Genomic DNA, 22704 nt, shown 5'->3' with positions numbered 1-22704 from the left:
CACATGAAGGATTTTCATGATGTGTTTTCCCATCATACAGATTACAAGAGCCCCTAAGTGATCTTCAGCTTTTAACTTAAATGCTGAATTGTTGTGCCTGTGTAGTCACGGCAGCACAAGTGGTGTGTCAATGATGAATTCACGTTTGAGTTTGCTAAAAGTTGAGATGAGTTTTTATTTTTTTAAACTGTTCTATTGTGTCTCAGATTGTTATCCATGTAGCACCATTTGTATTTGGGATATATTTTTTGTGGCACATGGAAAACTGAAACAGTAACATTTTAACCTTAATAAAGTGTTCCCATGTCAACTTTATCATGTCGTCATCCATGGCTTCTGGACTAGTTGTTTGAAACCTCAGGCTTGGTATGTTGGCTCGAGCCATGTTATTTTTAGTTCGATGAAAGGGATGATGTGCATTGTTTGGCCTCTATCCTGACTGACAGGGGACCATGGTAGCATATTAATCACTAGGTATACCTGTATCCTAAAACATGACAGGGTTTTTTTTAAACATTTTTCTTAAAATGTGACTTAAAATGATCAAATGAACATCTTTCTGTTTTGTGGAAGAGTTGAAACTAGAACTAAGACAAAAAAAACGAACTAGGAAACTGTTGAGTTAAATGAATCAATTGAAAAGTAAGATCATTATGTCACAAGATTAAGTACAATCTCTATTTACAGATTCTGTATAAGAATACAGGATGAAGCAGATGACACCATTTTTGGTTTGAGTGATGTCCTGGTTTATGTTTGTAGTCAAAATAGGATCTTTCACTGAGGTTTTTCGAATAGTTGCATAATTTAGTTTCAGCTCCGCTTTAACCGACCTCCAATGTCTGCATGCAAGCCCAGCTCTTAAATGTTGTTAATCATCTCTAACTCGATTCTCACTTGTCAAGTTGCTTGTTGGACTGTTATTGCAGCGCACAGAAAAGGAAGTCTTGGCTGGCGGTCCTCAATCACTAACCACTGGCTAGAAGCTCTGAAAAGTTAGACTTTGCTCCATAAGGTATATGTCATTGTCAGAGGATAGCTAATGGGTGCTGTGATTTGCATAAATATAATCACACTTCTTCTTGTAACAGCAGTTGTCCCCATCTGGCCTCTAAAAAAAAATACTTCACTTTTTAGGCACCACTGTATTGGCTTTACTTTCAGACCCGGACACAGTCAAAGTGAATGCAATGCTTCAGTAAAAATATACTAATTAAGACAATGATCATTTTACTGGAATAACCCTGTTCAGAGCTTTTTGCAGCCCCCACTCGCCTGCCTCTACCCAACCACACAGAGTTCACACAATCTATATTCTTTACCTCTTTCTTTTTGTTCAGCTTTTCGCTTTAAGCCATCCCTGCAGCTTTACCTCCAGAGCTGCAGCCTTCAATGTTCTCCAGACACCTACACACTGAGACACACACCAATTCACGGCCTCCCCAGAGCTTTGTTGTGCCTGAAGGTTGTGCATCATAGTACCGTAACTTTATCACTATTGAGACCTATATTACAAATAGAACAGTAACAACATTGGGAATGTACATAAATAACTTCTTGATGTGAATATTGCTTAATTTAGTTGAATGGTTTCACCACTAATCAATATGGCAAACATACAATGATGAAAAAAAATACATTTTTCTTTCTCTGTTCTTAATGATGCTCACACATGTAACACATGTCCCTGCTCTTTTATTAAGTCTTCTTAGTCCACCATCTGTCTCGTGTTTCACAGAATCCATGGATAATGCAATCATATTGGTTTGAATTATAGGGCAATTTTTGAAGGCAACATGCTTTAATTTTAAAATACCTGGCATTCACACCAAGGAGGTAAATATTGTCTTGCACTGCTCTGGTCCTCTTGCACTATGTTGAGCTCAATCCGGAATGAGAGGAGCATTAAAATCAAATCATGTCTCTTCCAAGGTTAGAAGATCGATTGGCAACTTTCCGTGCTACGCTCTGCGCTGGCTTGTATTGATGAGCATGGTGTTGTTAAGTTAAAATGCAGCAGGGTTCCACCAGTTATATGTTGAGACATCAGTCTTCATTGCTTTTTGTGAAACGGATTCATTTAGACACTAATGATAGCAATTTGCAGGGAAAGCATTCATGCACGTAAAGCATGACAGATGTCAAATTGTGCAGTCTCGTGACAGGTGGAGGAAGCCCATAATGAGGTGGATGCTTTACGGTTATTCCAATGGGGGGGTTTTTTCTCACTTGTACTGAAGGGTTTGGGGTCATTCAATGCATTTAAATGCACTTGACTACCTCCATTATCTGATTTCTTACATTTTATGTATACAAAACAAGCCCAGGTTTTGTAATTGGGGTAGAGAAAACCGCACTTCTCCTGAAAAAGTCGATTTTCACTGTGTATTTACCTTACAAAGACTTCACTCAAGAAAAAGGGGCAGCAGAGCAGAAGGTATAAAATCAGACAGTATTCTGCAAGATACGTCATTAAAGTCATATACTGTAAATCTATCAACGCAGAAACTTGCCATAGAGCTGCCATATGTCTTAGTGAGGTTTCCAAAACTCAACATTTGTAAAATTTTAAAATGTTCAGTGCAAGGTTTAAACCAGCAACATTTGTAGTGTCGAACTGTAAACGTAGGGTAGTTTATTTGGATCAATGGTGGGGATGTCCGGCTGCTATAAGGATAGTTTGTCTCTATCCTTCTTCCTGCATCTCCGTCTATCACATTTTTCAAACCCAACGTAGTTACAGCAGATGGTTATTCATCCTGAGTCTAGTTTTGCCCAAGATTTCTGCCTCTTTAATGGACGTTTTCTTTCTTGCCAATGTAACTTTGCTAAATGTTGCTAAGTGTCTCGGATTAACGTTGGGTCTTTGTAATATAGCTTTTTTACCTGCTCATTTGTAATAATAAAAAACAAAGACTAAGGTCAATACCTGCTTTTTGTAAAGTGTCTTGAGATAAAATGTGTTATTAATTGGCGCTATACAAATAAAGATTGATGGATTATTTCAATAGCTGTGATAGCAGACTCTGTTGGCCAGTTGTAAATAGATCTGTCTATCTAATCTTAACTCATTACCAAACTTATTTGTCAGGTTTTTTGATCAAGCCGTTGACTCTCTAGTGCAGCATAATCTGAACAGATCTCGTATCATACCTATATCCAACACTGACACCTGTTTCTGTGGGCTCCACTTTCTTATTCTGCTTTCAAACTGTATTGAAGAAAGAGTGGTGAAATTAGTTAATGGAGTAAGTTCTAGAGCTGTGGGCGTTTACTCAAAGCTTCACTCTCACATTGGAGGAAAATGTTTGACGTACGTAGCTTGTGTGCTCAGCATAGCTGATTTGTGAAATATGCTCCAGGCAGAGTAATTTTGATGCATCCCATGATGCCTACCCCCATGACCCATCCCAATAGCACCCTGTCTGCGTGCCAAAAAGTCTTGATTCACAAATCAATCTCCAGAGAGATACCTGGGCTGTGACTTACTTTGACTTTTTGTACAATTTCGATCAATTTTGCACGGAATTCTGAAAATGTCCTTCTCTCTTTGTCCTCTCTCTCTTTCTTTTAATTCCCACTGCAGGCTGTGGAAACCAACCTGGCGTCCAAGGACAGCCACTGGGTCTATGCCAATGAGGTGAGGCCAAACACAAACACCCTTAAACACACCAGAGTGATTTAAACCTTAATGCATGTTTGCCCCTTTCAACACTGAGAGCAATATGCTGCCAAGGCACACTCAAATACATGAACGTCTATAACGCTGTCACTCTTTGCACTTTCACATTCACTTAGAATAGCAGAAAATGTTTGGCAATTGTTTTATTCTTCTTGTCTGAGGGACCAGGCCTCTTTTTGAATCAATATATTTTCCCCTCATTTAACTGTTGATCTTCTTTTTTTTGTTGTTTCCCCCTATGTGTAAGTGCTTGTGCATCTGACATTGACCTTAATGGTCTTTTAAAGTGGCTGTAACAGCACAAAACTCAGGTGCACTTTGTGAATACAGAACAGTGGGCTCTGTATTTGGCTTTAGTGCCGCATTTCTATTGATTCACAGTGATTTGGAGATAAGGAGATGAAAAAAGCGGTGGATGAAAACCATTAGATTAAAGGTTGTTCCAGGATAGTTTAACTTGAATATTAGCATTTCTGCAAGTAATAGGAGCTCACACACACACATACATACACACACACGCACACATACATGCATCCATTTCGAGGTATGTCATTGAAATGTCATCTGGTTGCTTATGTAAACATCTGAACATGTGCTCAACATCCAAAAACATGACGGGTATTGATCCAAGGCTCATGGAGTATGATTAATGTTTGTTTGCATCACAGATAGCCATGAATGTTGTTTCAGCATCAGACCGAGTGATTCAGTTACAGAATGACTGAAGCAGAAGAATTTGTGACTGTGTAAAATTAACATATATTGGCCCCAATACATATAAGACTCTAATCAAAGTGTTAAACATTGGTGTCATTTATGCTTAAGTGAGAAAATCAATTACAAGAATTTTAGTTAGAAAATTGATCTCCAAAAAAGGTAATGATGCTGAATAATTTGAAAGCCCTTCTGGAATATGGCAGCCTAAATAACCTAATTTCAAACTATAATGAGCTTTTATGAAATAACCACCTTCAGTGTTTGAAATCATTCTCCACTGAAGTATTGATTTAAGCTAATGAGACCTTGAGTTCTTTGCAAGTTTTCTATAACTGGCAGATTTTTGTTTATATGTCCCTAAAGGGCCTCTGTAGTTTAAAGCAAGACGATAACATAGGGCCTTAATTTTAAGCAGTATTCACACAAAAACTTGTGAACGCCTTTCAGCCAATTACTGCAAAACCTTTGCCAAGACATTAGCTTTAATTGCATCAGACTGAGGGAAAGTATGAACTAATGACATGTTACTTTCAACATCATTCCCTAAATGACTGATGTGATGTGGCTCAGTGTAGAGTAATCTCTCTCTGGTGTGTAGTTAAAAGCAAAGAATGTGCGTCTGCAAACGATGAAATAAATCCCCATTCTATTTCTCTGTCTTTATTTTTTCTCAGTCCCTCTGTCAAGAGAGATCTTTCATTTTCTGCGTCCCTCTGTTGCTTTTCCCTTTAGTTCAGAGATTTGTTTTAGCTTAATTACTTTTTCCCCTTTTCTAGTAACTTTTCTGAAAACTATTTGTACTTTTTTTTTGTCTGCCTTTCATTTCATCACCCAGTATAAGCAACCTGTATAGCCAAAAAAACACCTTTAAATGAGAGTATACCACAGACATTTTGAAAAGGCCAACAAGAATATTAAATAACTTCTCACACTTCTCACAAATGTTCACCTTCAGATTGGGCAGAAAAAAATAAAAAATTGAAATTAGTAGTCAACCTTTTGCTTGATTCCTATATTTTAACCTGTATCACCATGAGTCATCATGCAAATGAAATACAGGCGTGTTTCTATCTCAGAATAATGGATCCTGATTTGCTGCTTATCTCTACAGGGGCAGGAGGTTTACAGGGGAGCTCTGTTTGTTTCTATCAGCCTGTGATTTGATTTCTAAGAAGCTCCTCACATGGCTGATGGCAAGGAGAGTGTGCAGGAGGTTTATTTTTTAATGTATTTGTTTAGCTGCGAGGGAACACAGATATGATGAGATTGCAAACAGTAGCAGCACAAGGGAGCCATGATGGGCCTAGGTTGCTCAAAGTGGGCTTATGATTTTGAAGCTATAAACAATAATTAATAAATATTTCTTCAGAAAAACAAGATGCACTCATCCTGCATGGGCTTATAATTGAAATGCATGTTACTTAATGTCCTAAAGTGCTTTGCAATTCTGTTCTTTATAAATGAACAGATCAAATGAATAAGAATCAATAATAATAACCACGTACTTACAATAACATATATTCCAAACACAAAGCATCTATGGATTTTGCAGAGAGAAAAATGACTGTAACACTCACTATAACTGGATTAACAGATTTCGACATTACTGTGGAAAGAGCAATACATCAATCCTGCTAGCTAGCAGCTTCCTGCCTGCTGAAGTTATTGTTAGCATCTTGCACACAGGTATAGGCAGAACTAACTTACTCACTCTCTAGCTTTCCCATGGAGCAAACTTGTAGTTTTATTGCAGCTTGTTAAGGCACTCCTTTTCTTCTCCATCCTCATCATTGTCCTCATTATCCTCCGTATTTTGCATCAATTTCCTCTTCCTCATGAGCCTCCTCATTATGGAATTAAGCTGTCTGTGATTGTAGCATCATCCAATCAATAGCAAATCAACATGTTCTCATATCAGCTGATTAGTATGAAAAAGTGATACATCAGGGGCTGTTACTGCAAGCTACCTGCATTTGTTGTAATTGAAAATGCTGATAATTTAGCACACTAGCACAAGCTAACCGCCAGTGCTTGGCACCTGCCTGTCAAACAGAAAGCAGCCCAACTCTGCATCCAAGGGTGAAAGCCAACCCAAGGTTGACTCTTGTTTTGGAACAAGCTTTATCCCCTTGGTGTTTTGCCCTAACTATGACCCTTGTGACCCTGCAAACCTCCATCGCCTCATTTGATGGTAAAAACTAAAATCTATCTCCTTTGGTAGCAGCTGATGGTAAAGTCAGAAGACTCACTTCACTTCAAAGTTACAACACACTTATGCTGTTATTTTTGCACTGAGGCATGTCCTGTTCTCCTGACCAGATGCTGTCCGACTGTATCACAAAATCCTGCAGGAAAATAACAGCTCCCCATGTTACCTCTTGCCCCTGTACTCTCTGGGGACACATGCTCCCATTCAGCTGCCTGGCCTTGACTGAGTTGTGACATTCATTTAGGTGATCTCAAGGCTCCCTGTCAACCGCACACCCCCATCAGCTCCCACAGGCTCCTGCCAGCTTTTACCTCCCCCCACGCAGGCAAAACGAGGTCTCACAATTCATTCAAATCTCACAACAAGCAGTTATGCTAATCTGCCACCGGCGGCAACATGTGGCGGAATGAATGTAGCTGTCAAGCTAGCAATGTGATAAGAGCTTCAAGTGAGATGGATAGAAATGCAAAATGCTGATGATGAGCGAGTGTGATCTCAAGTCAAAAAACAAGGAGGTGTAACAGACTTCGATATAAACAAAAGGGAATAGAAGTGATGTCATGATAAGTCAGTCTTTTCATTCACGGCTGTCAGAAGCATCACACTTGCATAGTGATATAAAATTACAGTATTATACTGTATACAGCGATCTGAGATTTCAAAATAGTTACTGGTTGAAGGCTGTTGATCACACATGGATGTCCCTAAGAAAATAGAATCACACTTGAATTTCCCCAACTTTAAGAAACAGACATTTAAGGAAAAAAGGGCCAAATTAATGAAGCATTAGCTTTACTGACATTTAGTTCCATGGCATTGGTCAAACTGCAAAGCCACTAACGTTTGCCACTATTACAACTCAAAAGCTGTCCTAATTTTTCCTCCCTGATGTGCCTTCAAACTCAACATCTTCATTTGTCACTTAAGGGATGTTGATTGAGTTATTTTCTCAAAATGAACACAACTCCCTTCAGAGGCACATTACGCATTATGAAACTACCTTGAGGAAAATCAGTGTGGTGTCATTTTAATGACAAAAGTTTGAGGAAATTATTTTTTCCCCCTCTCAACTGAAATTTTTCTTTTTATATTTGACAAATATTAATACATTTTAATACCTACAGGAGTTGATTGGTGTGGTATCCACTTGATGTTCCGTTACACTTATTTTCAACTCAAAAGTGACCAACATAATCCTTGAGGGAAAAAAAGAAAAAGCTTTGAAATTAAGAAAAACAGACTGTAAAAAGTTTCGGAAAACTTAATTTAATCAGTCAGGTCGGGGGATGACAGACAGACAGGTAGGCACACAGGAGGTTGTGTGTATCTGACATTGTCTGCTGGACTCATATTGCACACTCTGCGAGGATTTGCTTTTGTTTTTCTTCCTTCAAAGGCAGGACGGTGACACCTCAGAATGTTTGATGGATTAGGTGGCTGTGGCAGCCGTGACAGACAGAGTCGAGAAGGACAGTCATGATATGACTGATGTCTTGAGTAACTGCCCATCGAGCGATTCAGATGGAAACCCTTTTCTACCGACACAATGAAATGCCACACTGTAGGAAGGGAAGGTAGACTTAAGTAATATTGATTTTCTTCTAAATGTTTTCTTGTTCGGACTATTATATAACAAAGCATTTATTTTAAACAGAGAACAGTAATTATTTGTCAGTATTATTTAACAGTAATGATTTCTACTTTTAATTTTCCATTACTTCTTTCCAAATGAAGTCATTTTTTTTAAATTGACTAATAGTACTTCTGATGTTGCTCTGTCAGGCATTTTCTTTGCGTTGTAACCTCACACACTTTGTAATTCACATTTATATCAGGGCTGGATTTATTTTATGTTATTCTAGTTTTTGTATATTGAATTTGGCACCAAAAATTAGTATGGGGTTACTAATCATTCTCATCTTATTTTTTTATCTCATCCTTCTTAACTGTAAGTGTTGTGCTGTCTAAGCCATGTCTCCATAATAAAAGAGATTTCAGTCTAAAGGGACATCCGATTTAAATAAAGTTAAAATGAAATTATAATAAAGATGTCATCAATCTAAAGGACCTAAAACAGTAACAACAGTAGCGACCTTCCTCATTAAAGGGGCTATATGTAACTTTCAAAAATACTGCGTTTGTAGCGATACCGCATGACCGTTAAGTGAACTGCACCAGTAACCTGTTGCTCGCTCTCCCTCACGTGCTCGTCATACGTGCTCGTACGTACACAAACGAGCATCATCATCGGCCGCGAAACACTGGATATTTACCGGCATAATGTTTACAGAGGAGGTAAGTGGTCATACACATGTGAAAGTCTGTGAAGGAGTCTGTGTGTCTGTATTCATTCTACATCCTACAAACGACAGTCTCGGCAGGCTGAGAGAAGGAGTGTGTGATGAGTTTGTCCGCCTTTGAGAGCTCTTAGGGCGGATAGAAGTGTGTGGAAGGCGGCCTCTGACTGTGGAGGTGAAGACCGGGAGTGTGTGATGAGTTTGTACTGTTGATCTCTGTAAGCGGAGTGGCGTGAGGAGGACGTTGAGAACGTGCATAAAATGTCACTTCCTGGAGCTTTCGTGGAAAATACGAAATACGAACATTTTATACAGGCAACACAGATAAGACAGTGAACATCTACTTTTTCACATCAGTTAACCGTTCGCTTATTAATGGGCGATAAAAAACGATTTATACATGTAAAATGTTACATATAGACCTACTGTATTGAAGCAGTAACATAAACACAAACTCTTGTATAGAGCTCTACACTGTAGTCATGAATAGTAAGCTTTTGATGTGAACATTTACACTCCGTTCTACCTTATCTCACTTTGAGATAAGCAGTCTCTTAGCAGCCTATCTAATCTTTAATTCCAATTCTAACTTTCATATTCTTGTCATTTTTGCACAATGGCTGGATTGGTGACTGCTTGCCTTTAAACAAACCAGCCTGCACAGGGGTTGGTTGGAGATGCAGAGCTGGTTGTGCTGATGCAGATCAGATGGTGCTGTGCAATTTGGCATGAAATTATGTTGGATTTCCGCCTGCTCAGAACACATGTTGTTGCAAATGGACCTTCCTTTGTTTCAGTGTAATTTAAAGTTCTTTCCTCGCAGGCAATCATGGACTGTGGGCAGCAAGAACATTGCCTTTTTTCAACATTTCGAGGGAAAAGTTATTATTGGCATGAAAATTTCAGTAGAAATAATTAATTGAATGCAACAGTTTTGAAAATGGAAATAATATTTGAAACTTGCTTCAGAAAACTACATTCTGCCATAGTTTTCTGACTAGTTTTTCAACTAGCCTTTTTTATGGCTAAGATGTAGAAAGTCCAATTACCTGTACTGTAGATCATGTACTTTTTAACCCTGTCATTACAATTCAGCCTTGTTAAATCTAAATCTGTTTACCACAAGTAATTACATGGTACATCCATCTGTCAGTGTGCCTGCGGGTTTTACTGTAGTTATTGCATTTTCAAAGAATTTAAAGTGCATTGACTTTTAATTTCCCACTGTGGATGTATTGCACCAACCTATGGATATTTAAATAGAAGGTCACTCAGAGAGCAAAAATCTTTGCAGAGGCTAGTGGTCCATTCTTCTATTATATGAAACTCTGACAGCACATTCACTTTCTATGTCTGTATGTATTTAATAACTTAATGCTTCTGATGTTTTCCTTGTTGCTTAGTCAAAATTAAAATCTGCCTCAACATTGTTCTTCCTTGACCAAAGCGACACATCCACTTCCGTCATACACTTTTTCTTTTCTTTTTTTTTTCCAAAAAAACCTGTCCATAAGTTTTCCTTTGATACAGAATAAAACAGGACCCAAAATATGACAAACAGCTATGAAAATGGTCTTTGGTATCCTTGGCAGAGGAAACAAGTTATAATAACTTTGATCTCCTGTAGAACTGGCAGAGTTCCACCGAATCATCTGTTTTTGTTTGCCAAAATACAAGCTTAATCACCATTAATAAAATCTGCCAATGATAGGATTAAAACATCATCCAAAAAGGCACTGTTAATGGCAGTCTGCTCTCGAAGCATCTGTAGAATGTTTTCTACATCTTTAATGTCCAAATTGGAGACATCCAATACTTTTTGAGTTTTTACTTCCTACATCCAGTATTGGGTACATTTAGTTTGGTACATATGTCAGCTATTAGGCTCCTTTTAAAGACAAGTTTAATGGTTAGGTGTCAGAAAACTTTTCAGATGTATGCACTGAAAGCTATTTCCCAAGCCTCAGTGCATATGCAAGACATTGAATCTAAACAGTTGAACTTCTTAATACCCAATTCACAACCATTGTGCATTTTTCCTCCTAATGAATGTGTCCTCTGTATGAAAAGCCACTAATATAAACTGTATCACCACTTTCCACAAGGGGGAATATATTTGATACTAGCTGCAGAATGATGATTAAATAATGAGAGATCAGCACACCTTAAATTGCAAAATAGAATATGATCATTTATGTAGTGATAATTAGAACTCTGTTTATATAGGTCTGAGTCCCACACAGCAGCAAAGGCTTAAAGGCAGGGTTGGTCATTTTCAAAAACGAACATGATTGTTAAAGTTGCATTCCCTCAGTGCTCCATCTACACCCACCTCCTCCCCTCTGTGCTCCCTCAAAAGCCACGCCTCTCACCTACATGCACGAACGCCGTTGCTCCATAAGCTGACCTCAGCTCATGACTATTTCACTACTCACAACGGCCAAAGACAAACTCGGTGTGAACTCCGTCATTGGTGATGCACTCTTGTTGGTTAGTTCACGCAAGGGGTAGAGAACGAGCAGGGAGACAGGGAGGTGTGATTGGTTCATCAGATTGGTACCTCTTGACAGATATTGGTTGAGATTTTTCCACGCTTACAACTGCTACAGATGACAGATTTTCTTCATTCCTTTTTCAGAGTCCATGAATAATTGATTTCTGTCCTGAACAAAAGACAATTTCAACCAAAATCTTAAAAAGAGTATCTGGAAAAAATGACCAACCCTGCCTTTAAGGTTATATAATCTTGTTCATCTCTGATTTCTTTCTGTATTTCTAAGGACAACATCAAACAAATTCAGTTATTTCACCAGAAAACTGGTTAATAAATATTTAATTTAGTTTCCTGTCTTGCTAATCACATTTACTCTAAAGTACACAAGTGTGTTTTATGGACTAGAACAGTTCTCAAACTTTTTAGACTGCGTACCACTTCCGAAAATATTTGGCTCTCCAAGAACCACCATTATGGTAGATTTTAAAATACACTGTAGGCCTATTTCAACACACATTTTACGCAGGAGGCAAATATATTCATAAAAAGAATATTATTTATTATTTATTATTACTTCTGGCAGCCACGCTGTAGGACTACTAAGGGCTAGTGCTAGAATTGACACTTAAACTCCACACAACACTGACATTTGCCCAAATCAAAAAAAGTGCAGCACAATAAAAATGACAACTTTATACCAGCAACCTGTTTGAGAATATTTAGTCTCCAGTGTTTCCCACACAAAGACGATACCTGGGCCCAAGTATATTTCCGGCCTGTTCTTACTTAATTTTTCATTTATTCATAAAATTGCTGCGTGCACATGAGAGAGAGATAGCAAGAGAGAGAGAGGGGAAGAGAGAGAGCGTGCAGGCAGGGACGGACTGGGGCTAAAAAAAAGCCCTGGACTTTTTCCAAAAAAAAAGGCCCACAGCCCATTCCCGATTTCGTATTTAAATAACCACTTGCCAGCGTTTCAAGACACTATACCTAGACGATACTGAAGATATTCACAGATAATAACATTTCACAATTGATGATAATTTCTGAGGTGTTTATTTATAACAAAACTACAATAAAACTAAAATAAAACAAAAGTATTTCAGAACACTCTCAAAGAAGGTAGGCCTAACCTATATTAACTTGAACTTGGAGGATAGAAACTTTGTTTATAGGTTGCTAATGAAAATGTACTCAATGCTGTGGCAGTAAAAGTTAACTCAACAGGGCACTGGTTTCTGCAACTTTATCTATAATGAGCTCACTGTCAAGGGACATTAGGATGTCCTTTTCTGTGGCCATAAGCATAAATGCTTCGAGATGTTAGAATTACCCTTAAATAACGTATTCAATATTTCGTCAATATCATAACCTACCCTTTAATAAATTCAACTGTCCAAGTATGAGGACAATGGCTGTGCCTATAGGCTACTTTTAATTAGGCTCTGTCATTTTTGAGAAAAGAGGACAAAACACAGTGTTTGTGTTTGTGAGAGGGAGAGAGAAAGAGGGTGAGAGAGAGAGATAGACTACTAATAGGCCTACGTTCCCTCCCCAAAACGCAAAAGTATTTTTCCCATTTTCTTTCCCTCTTCTTTGTGTTTTTTTTGTTTGTTTCAAGTTTGGTGTCTTTTCCCCACATAAATAACATAAATTATCATATTGGCGCCCTCTGTTGTTTTGACATTAATATCGCTGATAATTTTTTTTTACTTCTGATGAGCCACATAGGCCACATAAAGGGACGGCCGTTCTGGACTTTGACAGAACATCCAGTTGGTCAGTCTGCCCCTGAGTGCAGGCTCTGTGCAACCAGAGCCTCTGTATTATAAGGCCTACAGCTGCCTTCTGTTGATTCAGTACTGAACTCCTATAAATAACTGAATATCGAGTGGAACTTTTCAAAACACGAGGGTACTCCTGGTGTTTATGTCTGTGCGTGCGCGCGAGCATAAATTGAGAAGGTTAAAGTTGTTTGTTGCAAAAACTAGATTAATTTAGAGGGGGAAACACATTTGATATAAATACAACCTAATAGATACAAGACACATAAAATAAGAGTACGACAAAAAAAAAAAAGTTGGCGTTTTATGCTGAACATTTTTTTTTTTATATTGTGGAGATTCCTTTGCGTACCACCACAGGGAGCGTACCATAGTTTGAGAACCACTGGACTAGAACATTCAAATTAACGTCATACGCTCTACTCTTTAGTCTTTTTCTCTCTTTTCTGACTCCCTTCGCAATATTTCTTAAATGCTTCAAATAGCACCTTAGCGTGTGATTAAATTGCTGTCATGATTACAGGCTCCCTTTTTCCTTCTTTTTTTTGGTGAAAGATTAATAACAGTACACGCAGCACAAAGAGGATAATTTAGCCTATCTGTCAGCTCAACTTGATTTGATTAATGTATTTTGGTGCGTGGCTGTCATTGAATCATGGGTCAGCTGTTTTCACTATTTTAGAATATTGACTGGATTACCTCCAAGAGGCTTAGCACCTGAAAAGATACTTACAGATTAATCAAAAATATTTTACTTCCAATCAAGCAAATATGTTATTTTGTGCTTTTCAGTGTTTCTTTAAAATCCTTTGATTGTTATTGGATTGCCTTGTATTCATCAGATTGTTATAGGTGATTCGTCTGTGTGTATATTGTACAAGTGGAATACTTCAAAGTGGAGTCGAAATCGTGAATAAACGGTCTGTACTCTCTCCTGAAACAGAGGGGAAAAGGCACAGTTTCTTCTGTCGTGTCCCTTTGGTCTGTGCCACCGCCGGGTCCAGTTATGACACAAGTGTCAGCCTTGATGGTGACAGAGCACTCGCATCGGGTGGCACTGGAAGTTATTAGCTTGGACGTGAGGGTTGGGCTCTGTGAACCATGCGGCATAATTCATCTGATTAATGTGTCACGGCAACTCATGAATATTCATATTTTCCACCTGAGTGACTGTGAAGAGTCAGAAAAAGAGTCACTTGATAAAACTAGCTGTGCTTGAATCACCCCAGGACTGATTAACTCTCTGTGCTATACACAGATAAATTAGTTGGGAGTGCTTGCTCTGAAAAACTTATAAGGAAGTTTAAAATTGTTTTCTACAAATTCTGTGGAAAAATGCAAGATTGACTGTGGGCCTGAACTATAGGGGAGAAATCTGCAGTGTGGGATTACATTGCTCAATGTGTGAAACAAAATGATTTAGAATTTAATGAACATATTAAAAGGTCACATACAGTATTATGCTAAATCCACTTTACGGTGTTTTTCGAACACTAATATTTGTCCCTTACCTGTCTACAAACCCCCCCATTTTGAGAAATACCCATCATCTCACATGCTCAAACAGGCTGTTTAGAGATTTTCCCTTTGTGACATCACACAGGGAGGTAACTCCTCCCCCAGGTGGATGACACCCCCACAGCTAGGTGTTTGTTCTGCCCTCTGAGTCCGCCTTCTCACCGGGAACAAATGAGCATGGTGCTCCCTTCAAGAGAGAGGTGTGGTCGAAACACAGCTCACTTACAATATAGATGCAGAAACAGCCTGTTCTGAGCAAGACTTAAATAAAGGGGTTTATAGGCATGCTGAAATACAGCCAGGACAGATGCAAAGGTTATATATAAATCCAATTCTTTTTTGTCTGTTATTTTCAAATTTGATAACACATTTTCTGTCCTGAATCCAACATAATTCAAGAAGTGCTTAATGTGGGGCGCCAGTTTAGCTTTGTGATTAAAGCTTGCTACATGTACAGAGGCTACAGTTCTGAACACAGCGGCCCTATAGGCTCAACCTTAACCCTTGGCCCCCTCACTGCTTGCCATCCCCCTACTTTCTCCTCTCATGCCTCTCTTCAGTTGTCCTGTTAATAAAGACAAAAATGGCCCTAAAAAATGATAATCTTGCAGTCGCCACCGAATTACTTGAGACTGAGGCTTTACATCATGTACCAAAATGGTGTGAATGCGGCTTCATCTGAAAGCTGATGTGTTTACATGCTGATGTGAATGCACAGTGTAAAATGTATTTTTCTTAATCATGGATTCAGGGGGTCTTTGTTTTTGTATTTAATGCACATGTTCCTATACCGTTGATGATGACATTGCAATTTATTATGCAGTTCTGTAATGCAAAAAAACATACATATAAAGACAGACAGAGAAATTATGATGGCAAGATTTTAAGAGACTGCAAACCATAGTACGATGAAAGAAAGAAAATACCTTACAGTGACAAATACCAGAAGGAATGTGCACTGATGGTAGATAGAGAAATAACTAACAAGGGAGAGGTCGATGCGAAAGGGAGAGATCAAATCGTCTGATTAGGAAATCGCATAGGGTGTGTGGGCCTGTGTGCTGAAGGATTAGATCAACTCAAAGCTGCTCCAGTTTTGACTCGACAGCAACCTTGCAGCTTTATTGTCAGATAGGATATGAACCCAAGGTTTCTCCAGAGACTCGTTGTCTGCCCTGCATTGACCACAGTCTGGCTCAAGAGACCAGCTGGCAGCTTGATGTCTCATGAATATTGATCCACCCCTTCACAGGCTGGATCGCGGCTGACCCTCCACTCAAGCATACACACACTGAACAGGGCCAAGGGTCACCTGGAATATTATTGTGAAGGATCAACTTGAAATGTCTATCGATTTGTCCATGTAATGGAATAATACAACATATTTAGTTTCCTGTCTTTAAAATTATAATAGAAATTGATTAAAATGTTATTTTCTGTGACTTCTGACCTGAATACATGCCCTCAGGTGATCCAAGTTATAAACAAGCAAATATTGGGACATACATTTTGGATTATCAGTGCTGATGTACACTTGGTTATTGTCAATTAAACAACAACAGAGAAATAACTTATTATTGATTATTTACGGAATCAAGTTGAGCAAAAATGTTGTTTTTACAAACCCTAGCTTTCATTGACAGTCTACCTTTTTGTTTTGGATCTAATTGCTCTGTAGCCCCCCAACGTCTCATCTAATATTTAAATTACATACAGAGCGAGCACAGCCAATGCAAACCCCTCTGAGGGTTTGTTTCTTATATATATCTCCACGTAAGACTTTCGTAAACTTCTTATTCATATTTTAGGTGTCCCATTAAACTCCTTCTGTTGTCTTTGTCTTCAGGAGGTGAGCGACGCAGACATCATGGAGCTGGTCCACAGTTCTCTGGGCCGGATGACCATCATCCGTCAGATCTTCCCTATGTGGAGAGACACCAATGTTCGCTGTATGAGAAACAATCATCGCATCTCGTCCCTGCTCTGTGACCCACAGGAAGGCTATCTGCAGTCCCTTGAGGTAAATATAAACACTTTAACATTTCCTGATGATGTCCCTGAGATATTTCCACTTACATTTAAGGTTACAGGTTACAGGTTGAATGTGGATTTGCTGTATAGTAAATAATTGATCTATAGTCGATGTATACATTTCACATATGTTTAATTCAAATACCTTAAAAAATAAACAGCTAAAAACAAATTGCTTCTACCAATGTGTTCATCATACGGATTGCCTCCAAATACAAAGGTAATTCATTTGGCCCAAATCTTGACCATACACACATGGGTTTCCCATCTCACATTCACTCATTAATAAGTGAAAATAACATTGAATTTGGGTATAGGCATGTATATCTTAAATACCAACAAAACTCACATATTTTACACTCCAAACAAAGAACTTTACAATTTAAAACAACTCTTTAATAAACTTTTTATTAATCATCTGATAAGGTATATATATATATATATATATATATATTTCAGTAGAAAGTGTAGTAAAGTCAGTGCGTGCAAGTACTGAGAAATGAAACTTGGGAGAAATTATATCTATATAATTTGCTCTTAAGGAAGATAGAAAAAAGTTGCTGTCATGAGTTTGAAGTCTCAAACATTGAATTTCAAAAGTAGTAATGTTTCAAAACAGAAAAAAATTATCATAACATCCAAGAAAATTCAGTACAATGGAAATTGTCCAATATCCATGCAAATTTTTCCCTAAGCAATGTACATATAGCTTCCCTCATAGGAGAGCCTGGCTGGGCTTTGAGTGTGCTGAATGCACAACATGATGAAGGACGCTGAATTGAAGGTTTGACTCGTGACAAGGTTGTGTTTTTGCTGTCGTCTTTATCCAACTGGCTGTGAGTTTTGAAATAGTTTGTGCTTTAGGAACCTACCACCAAGTTTTATCCAACCATGTTACGAGCATGGTGTGCTCTTTTGTCGTTTTAGGTGTTGAATATGTGCTGTGAGCGGTTATGAGCATAAAACCTGCTTGATCACATCTGTTTTCCACTGTTTCAATAGTGACTGCACAGGATATGCATGCAGCCATGGTGAAGGACATCATAGACGAGCATATGCAAAGTGCCACATGAAGACAAATATTAACTGATTATGTATGCAACCGAATATAGATTAAGCTCCCTAGATAAGGTAATAATGAGGGACATGAACATCCATGAATATAAATGACTTGAGCTCAATGTGGCTGGGGAGTTACTCGCAGCAAAGAGTGAAATCTTGTTTCAAAGTGAAGAAAAGCTTGAATTTATTAATGTACCAGTCTAAGAGAGTCTAAGCCTTGCTGTAATAAATTATCAGTAAATAAACTGCTGAGATTTTACTATTCACTGATTCACGTGGGAGCAAATTTCCTTCCACATTAAGGGGGAAGCTCAAATGTGGTTACAGTACAGGACGTGCTGTCTTTAGGTTTTGTGTTGTCTTAACTTAGGGAATCAGGCGATAGTTCTTATTTCAGCATTTCCTGATTTATTCACTGATAAATAGACCATGGATAGTGAAACTCTTCAGAGACAGCTAATGTAAGCCTTCAGCCACTCTGTAGCTCATAGCACCTTTAGCTTGAAAGTGACTGAATGCTAACGAGAACATGGTGAAGCTACATAACAATGAAAAGTTGTGACTTCCATGCTAATGGTAGTGATAGCTACAAAGTGGCTAAATTCTAAAATTAGTTTATATACTGTATGTCTTTCCCATCTTCTTGTATAACATTCCTTAAAGTAATATTACCATGCAGCACTTCTATTAGCCTACTATTAGCTAGGAGTGCATGAATACTTACTTTAGCTGTCGATTGGCTATAAAATATGTTGATATGCTGGCTGGCCTTGGATTTTCCCAATTTATTTTCTTAAAGAACTCTGGAAGCCTTGAAATGTCAATGGAAATTGTGAGATTTTTTACATTTAGAGGACATACAACCTGAAACAATGTAGCATTACATTATAACAGCATTCTAGCTATGATGTCAGAGCAAAATGGCCCCCATGTGAAGGTCTATTAACAACAGTTTAATTTACACACAAAATATATGCCCTACAGAAAATTATATTATCTGGGATTTTTATCATAGATTTGTCAATCTGGAACTGAACCAGACTGAGAATATGGATAAATAGAGGAATACATTTCCATTTGCTCAATCACAGTTAGTCCACACACTTAGGGTGCGGTCACACTGGCCATCTGTACCGTGCTGTACCCAAGCACGATTGCCCCCCCACGCAGCGCTATTCCCCTGCTGGCCGGCGCGGCCTGCGATCACACTACACAGGACTATCCATGCCTAAGCACGATTACCTCTTGTACGTAACGTCTTAATACAACACATGCACACTTTATGTTATTATGAAGCGTGCTCAGTTTACAAACAGGCGGACAAGCGAGAGAGAGAGAGAGAGAGACGCGCAGTCGAGTCCGCAGCCGCACATCAGAGAAAAACACAGAGAGCATGACAGCTACTTTACAGCTTATTTTAAGCCATTTTAATCAGACACAGCAATAAACAAATTAATTGTTCTCCGATGCGCGGACGCCCGCACATCGGAGAACAACACAGAGAACATGACAGCTACTTTGTGTCTTATATTGTGTCATTTTAGTCAGATACAGCCATGAAACTCTGGATTTCTCCATAATGAAGGCTGTCAGCGTTGTTTACCCTCGTGCTTGTGCTCGTGCATGAAGTGTACCGTGCCGAAGCACACCTCTCCCAAGTGTGCCAAAGCCAAGGAAGTGTACCGTGCCTGAGCACGATACAGAGCGGTCACACTGGTCAAATGAACTGGACTTTAGCGTTGAAGCGTGCTTGGGCACGGTACGGATGGCCAGTGTGACCGCACCCTTAGAAACCTTGCCCTGTCACGCAGTACTGTCTGTATAGGGGTAAAAGTGCCACCTTATAACTTTCCTCAATAAATCTGGTATGTAATTGGTGTGATCTCTGTAGCTCTATCCAAATGTTCATATTCCTTTTTCATCCATACTCTGGACAGATGGCAGAACCATGTGGTGTGTGCATTCACATTTCTAAGTAATTCACATGAAAGAGGGTTAAATATCGGCTAATGGAAGTTTAAGCATTCATCAGAATAGTTCAACACCCGGAGGGTGGAGTGCTTTCACAAACACGTCTGCTGAAGTTGTAACCTCAGATGTCCCGAGCTGCTCGGCTTCTGACTGAGTGACCTTCAGGGGAGTGAACGTGACTTGTATGATGTTGTACCACCAGGAGGCCAGGACTAAAAGTCTTAAGGTGTCATGAGCTGAAGGCCTGGAGTGGCAGCTAGTATTGCTTCCATGGATCTTGTGCTGTTGGGAGGATTGGACTTGACTCGACCCAGAGGACCTATCAAATCCACTGTCACAGCAAGACAGGAGGCAGGAGACATGATTCCTGACAGGGTGCACTGCAGTTTGAGGGAGACAGACTGATGGCAGCTTCATTAGAGGAAGATTGAACCAGAGAAAACATTTTGTGTTCTTGCTCCCTGTTGATTTCCCATCACACCACTGGACTCTATCATTACCTTTGACTTCTGCCCTTTCCTTTCAGCGAGGTAGCTTAATGCACAACTACAGTTGTACTGCCAATTAATCTCATTGCTATACCAAGCATTTGACTGTGTGGTTACATGAATGCAGCTCCTGAAGTCTCTGCACACAAGAAGTCATTATCTTGTGCAGGTATGTTAGATGATAACTTTTACATACAAGATAACTATATTGTGCACACAAGATAAAATATTTACATTTTTGGGACTTCAGGGGCTCCGTAGATCTCTGTCTTTGACACTGTAAATGTTTTGCACAGTCCCTTTGAACATCTTGCACATTTCTATACACTGCACAGGTCATTCCGGTATTACATATGTGTATATATTGTTGCCTTTTTTTCAACTTAAGACTCTTGACAGGAATTTGCTTTATTATTTTTTGTACCAACCCTGAATATCCCTTATATAAATAAAGAACCTGGGATGTCAGCTCGACATCAAACAGCATGCTGTAACATTGTCAGACCAAAGACAAAATGGCTTACCAGTTGCCCTATGATTCCACAGTTTCATTCCAAGAGGAGACAGGCTTTTATTCCCAACTGAGAATATTTTATTTCTCAAAATCCAACCTCCCAGGACCAGACAGAAAAACAAGTGGTTCCGTTCATTTACAATGTGGACTGGTTTTTTGGACACCTGAAAACTGTTTTCCTTTGTTGTATACTCAGTTTGCACCCTGTTCTGCGTTGCATAATACAAACACTTGGATGTATTGTTAATATTGCTTTTTTAAATTCTTCTCAACAGGTGTCCAATCTCTACCTGTACGACAGTGTCCTGATGCTGGCTAACGCCTTCTACAGAAAACTGGAGGACAGGAAGTGGCACAGTATGGCCAGCCTGAACTGCATGAGGAAGTCCACCAAGCCGTGGAATGGAGGATGGTCAATGCTGGACACCATCCAAAAGGTAGTCCATTTGTAATAACCATTTTTATTAATTTACAAAGGTGCTGATTTATATTTTCTTGTTTGTGAGAAATTAGAAATTATAGAGTCTACTATTTTTTATCTTCAATGATTATATGAATAGATATGCCACAAGTGCTCATTCATAAATTCATGAAAAGCATTAGCAGGCATTGAAGTAGTTTTAACAGTCAAGAACTCTTTAAAAAAGTCAATAGATATACTATGATGTCTCTGGGAACATCATTTAAATTCAGTTATTTTTGAAATACCCTCAAGGAAGCAGACTGTTAAATGTGATCTTTAAGCTTGGCCTCAGGGTAGATTTGAGGCAGATTCTGGTCTTTGATATTGTTGTGCTTGTGTAACCCTTTCAGTTTTCCATACAAATAAGGCTGCATATCCTGGAAAGTTTGTCGATTGCTACTATTTCAGTCTGATAATGGAATTTTTCATTGTTTCTGGGAGTCACACTGGTTTAATCTCAAGTGTGACATAACAAGGCCGGGGGGGGGGGGGGGGAGAAAAACAAAGGAGGGTTGCTTTTGTCCTAATGTTCTGTCGGTATAGTTCAAACAAATCTGTAAAATAACTTGGAGTGAAGAGTGGTTTGATTTGTTTTACACTTGATACCCCCTTTTTAAAACAGCAGCATTAATAAAGCACAATTTGTAACCTCACAATGTTCCAACAAGCCTGGTTGGATGACACTCAGAAGGCTTTGGAGTGAATAATTACATACTTTGCATAAATGAAACGCTATGATTGAGCAGCAGTGATACCTTCCCCTTCATGATAATGTTATGTGAAACATCACAGTTCTGTAGAATACAGCCAAAACACTTCTCTTCCAAAGCACACTCATTAGAGGATCATAATCTAATGCAACATTTATTCTCATACATGCCTTGAGAGAAAGAGCTGTGTGTACTTGTCAGTGAAAACAGGCTCAGTGTCATGTCCTAGATATGCACAATTAGAAATAAAATACAAAATAGTCATCAGTGCCACTCCTCCTGTGTTTATATCTCACACGGTGACTCCTTTCTGTGTTGCGTTGCTACAGGGACGGATCAGCGGCCTGACGGGGATGATGGACTTCCGCGCTGAGGGCTCAAACTCCCATGTGCAGTTTGAGATTCTTGGAACCAGCTACAGCGAGACATTTGGCAAAGATGTGAAACGGGTAAGTCCAATCAATCGTCTTTCCATACAGTTTTTCTGAACCTGTCAATAAAGGACAGCTTGTTAAACTTTAGGTGATATCTTACATGAAATATTAAAGTGTAGCAAATAGATATTTATGAAAATAGTGAATTCATTACAGACCCAATGGCAAAGAGATTCAGTAATAGCTGTTTGTATCCTTTCATTATATCAAGAATAACTATCCCAGTTCTACACCAATCAGTATAACTTTGGTATAGCACTTCATGGTCTGCTTTTTGTTAGTAATTTCATCACTGCATGGACTTACATAACTGTCCAATCTGTAGGTGTT

General features: G+C 38.8%; 1 protein-coding gene across 3 annotated transcripts in view; it reads left to right on the top strand.

Moving 5' to 3' along the window:
• Window positions 1–22704, top strand: part of grid1a (glutamate receptor, ionotropic, delta 1a) — a 234337-nt gene that overhangs the window by 178954 nt on the left and 32679 nt on the right. For all 3 annotated transcript variants that reach the window (XM_061040061.1, XM_061040062.1, XM_061040060.1), the window contains 4 exons: window positions 3587–3640; window positions 16548–16721; window positions 21043–21204; window positions 22270–22389. In XM_061040061.1, coding sequence (XP_060896044.1) covers window positions 3587–3640; window positions 16548–16721; window positions 21043–21204; window positions 22270–22389 — 510 coding nt within the window. The remainder of the gene's footprint in view (window positions 1–3586; window positions 3641–16547; window positions 16722–21042; window positions 21205–22269; window positions 22390–22704) is intronic.

This window comes from Labrus mixtus, chromosome 6, assembly GCF_963584025.1.
Source record: "Labrus mixtus chromosome 6, fLabMix1.1, whole genome shotgun sequence".
Taxonomy (NCBI): Eukaryota; Metazoa; Chordata; class Actinopteri; order Labriformes; family Labridae; genus Labrus; species Labrus mixtus.
This window is presented reverse-complemented; position numbering and strand designations above follow the sequence as displayed.